Raw genomic sequence first — 3,701 nt, 5'->3', positions numbered from 1 at the left:
ACATAACAAGGACATATGTCTGAACAGAAAGCCAACATGCTTTGCTACAAAGGTATGTAAAGTTGGGGGTCTCTCCCAAAAGACATGACTGGTCTTAGAATAATTAAATTGTAGCCATTATTTCTATTATAACTGAAAGTTGGATCTGTTGTCAGTTAAGATCACTTCTTGTTCCTGATAATAAAGCCAGCTCAGGGCCGGACCGGTGGCGCACTGGAGAGTGCACCGCTTGGGAGCACGGCAGCGCTCCCACTGAGGGTTCGGATCCCATATGGAGACCGGTTCCCGCTCACTGGCTGAGCGCGCTGCAGGCGCAACACCAAGGGTTGCAATCCCGTTACCGGTCAGTAAAAAAGACAAAAAGGGGGAAAAAAAATTAAATAAATAAATAAAGCCAGCTCAACCCACATAAAAGAGTGCTTCTCTTTCTGCATTCTATAGAGGGCATGTATTCAAAATTGGCCTTATACAACTAGAGAGCAGCATTTTTCCTAAAAAAGGGAGTGGGGTGAAGGTGGCAGATGACACTCCTCCCACCCGCTAATTTTTTTTTTTTTTTTTGGAAATGATTTTGTTTGTTTTGGTTTTTGGCAAGTGGCCGGGACAGGGATCCGAACCCTTGACCTTGGTGTTAAAAGGTGGCACTCTAACCAACTGAGCTAACCAGCCAGCCCCCACCCGCTAATCTTGACCCAAGGAGAGAGCATGCCTCCCCACCATGACTCTCACGGTGGCACTGAAGTACAGAACTATAAGAGCATCACATTCAGGAATCTATGCTGAACTTGGGTAACTCAGTCCATAACTGAGGAGTAGCCAAAGTCAAAGACAGGAATCGTGCCTGTGGGGGAAAAATCCATTTCTTGTTCCTCCTGTTTGAAAGAACCTAACCTTTCCTTCTCATTTTATTTATTTGTTTTATTATTTTTCCCTACAGCAGGATGCTGGGCCCTTCTCATTTTAAACATAGCANCACCCAAAGTCTGTTCTTAAGAAAGCCACAAGTGAATTCCTGGATCATTGCCAATCAGTTTCAGGGAATTTTACGGCAGTAATGAGGAAATACAACCTGTACACTCAATGACATTTTGATTCTTTTAATAGGAATCTTAAAATCGCAACATAGCTTTTGTAGTGTGTTAAACAGCATCCCCCCAAAATTAATGTCCACCTGGAACCTCAGATGTAACCTTATTTGGAAATAGGGTCTTTGCAGATATAATTAGTTAAGTGAGGGCATACTAAATTAGGGCAGACCTAAATCCAATGATTGGTGTCCTTATAAGAAGACAAGATATATATAAGGAAGAATGACACAAGAAGACAGAGGCAAAGGCTTAAGTGATGCAGCTACAAGCCAAGGAATGCCAAAGATTGCCAGGAGCCACCAGAGGCAAGAAAGGATTGTTCCCAGATCCTTCAGAGGGAACATGGCCCTGCAAAAACCTTGATTTCAGACATTTAGCCTCCAAACTGTGACAGAATAAAGTGCTGCTGTTTTAAGACACCCAGTTTGTGGTACTGTGTAATGGAAATCCTAGGAAATGAACAGTTTCCTCTATTTTCCCCAATGTTTTTAAGTGAACTCCAAACCCAAATTCTATTTTAGAAGATAAATAACTTTTTTATAGATGGTAAAAAGTCAAGTCTTCTAGATTTTCCCCTACAATTATTTGAGTACTGAATTTCTGAAATTTGTCCCTGTGAAACAGTCTTACCAGGAAGCCTCATTTCCAGGTATCCTCGCACCCTACTAATAAGGTCAGAAGGAGGTCTCTCTCCTGATTGCCCCGTTCCAGCTTCATGTGTATGAATATCCAAAAGCAACATCTCATTCAGCATGACCTGACGAAGTTTTGGTGAGAACTCTGTTACCAACTCCAAACAAGCAGCAAACAGCTGTTTAGCATGGGAAAAGTCCTATGAAAAGAAATAACAAAACAGCCTGAGTCTCTGGAGACACAAAATGCATCTCTATGAGTACAGAACAAAGAGGATTAATTTAAATGGTTTACACTGCTTATCTTGGAGAGTGAGACTAGATTATCTTTTTCTTTATCATCTCTGTACTGTTAATTTAATTCCAATAAATATTTAATTATTTTGCAATTTAAAAAAATCCAATAATCAATATAAAATACATGCTATATTACTAAATCAGTTTTCCACAGATTATAACAGACTTCTCTGTATTAAACAAGTGTAAAACTCTATGACAAGCACCCTTCCCAACCTAAGATACTCAGAATTAGACCTTAGATCTTTCAACAGGTTTCACGTTCTACAATCTTTGCATACTACCCTATTATCCTATATAATAGGGTTTTATTTTGTTCTGTTTTATTGTAACTTAGTTGACTGTACATCAGCGTTGAATATCAATAGTTGTATGTAATATATGATGCTCAAATCAGAATTATTATTATACTCAACAATATACACTGTCATCGCTATTTGGCCTGTTACGCATTCCTCCCTCCCATATATAATAGGTTAATAAATCAAATCAGCTACGACCTGAGCCCTTTCCTACCCACCTCACTTTAATGTTTTTTTTTCTTTTTTCTTTTTTTTTTTTTTTTTTGTGACCGGTAAGGGGATCACAACCCTTGGCTTGTTGTTGCCTGCACTGCTCAGCCAGTGAGCGCACCGGCCATCCCTATATAGGATCCGAACCTGCGGCGGGAGCGCCACTGCGCTCCCAGTGCCGTTGCGCTCCCAGTGCCGCACTCTCCGAGTGAGCCACGGGGTTGGCCCCTCACTTTAATTTTTGCAAAGACTATTCTTTACTCATTTTCTCTCTCCACATGCCTCATTCATTCCAACAACCTGGCTTCTGCCCCCATCACTACAAACAATTCTCACAAACCAAAGATCTTCTAATTGTGCAGATACTGAACATTTTCCATTTTCTTACTGGAATTAGGAGCTGCATCCCACTGCTGTGCACTGCCTTTTACTTGACGTTCTCTTTTTCTCTTGGCTATTGTGACTGCACATTTGCCCAGTCCTCACACCTACCATAGTACTCTTTCTTGGGTCCTGTGCTGCATTCCCTAATTGTCCATGCTCTGTATATTTTTCCTGGGTGATCTTTGATGACCCCCAAACTTGTAACTCCAGTCCAGACCATTCCCTAAGCTTCAGGCTTGTGTTAATAACTGCAGCCTCAAATTAAACACTGTAAAAATAAACTCATAATCTGCCCTTCAAAATGTTTTTATCTGTACACTTGCTGATACTGCCATCCATTCTCCGACACCCAAACCAGAAACCTGAGCATCATCCTTGATTCTTTTCTCCCTCTTGCCTTCCACATCAAATCAATTACCAATTACTTCTAGATTTTACCTTGTAAACACTTCTCTAATATGTTCTCTTCTATCCCTCCTAACTCTTGTGCCACTTACTAGTTGTGTGACCCTGGACAATTTAATACCTTTGAGTCTCTGATTTCTTACCTATAAAATTGAGATAACACCTTCTACACAGTTTGTTGTGAATAAATAAAAGAATAAATGTATATGAAATTGCAAAATAGTCTCTGTGCTCAATAAGTGTTATTTCAGGTATGGAAGAAGAAAAGCTGCTGACTACATACCCCCATTAAAACTTTTCAATGGTTTACAATTGTCTACATTATCCGATATGGCAGCCACTAGCTACATGTGGCACAAGAGTTAGGAGGGATAGAAGAGAAC

The 3,701-nt window shown here is 40.3% G+C and overlaps 1 protein-coding gene across 1 annotated transcript in view; it reads right to left on the bottom strand.

Moving 5' to 3' along the window:
• Window positions 1-1,667: 1,667 nt before the first annotated feature.
• Window positions 1,668-3,701, bottom strand: part of LOC103583274 (integrator complex subunit 8-like) — a gene marked incomplete at both ends in the record, with an annotated part of 9,135 nt that continues 7,101 nt past the window's right edge. Inside the window, one exon of the mRNA XM_008564638.1 lies at window positions 1,668-1,920. Coding sequence (XP_008562860.1) covers window positions 1,668-1,920 — 253 coding nt within the window. The remainder of the gene's footprint in view (window positions 1,921-3,701) is intronic.

The sequence above is a fragment of the Galeopterus variegatus genome, unplaced genomic scaffold (genome assembly GCF_000696425.1).
Source record: "Galeopterus variegatus unplaced genomic scaffold, G_variegatus-3.0.2 Scaffold21211, whole genome shotgun sequence".
Classification (NCBI taxonomy): domain Eukaryota; kingdom Metazoa; phylum Chordata; class Mammalia; order Dermoptera; family Cynocephalidae; genus Galeopterus; species Galeopterus variegatus.
This window is presented reverse-complemented; position numbering and strand designations above follow the sequence as displayed.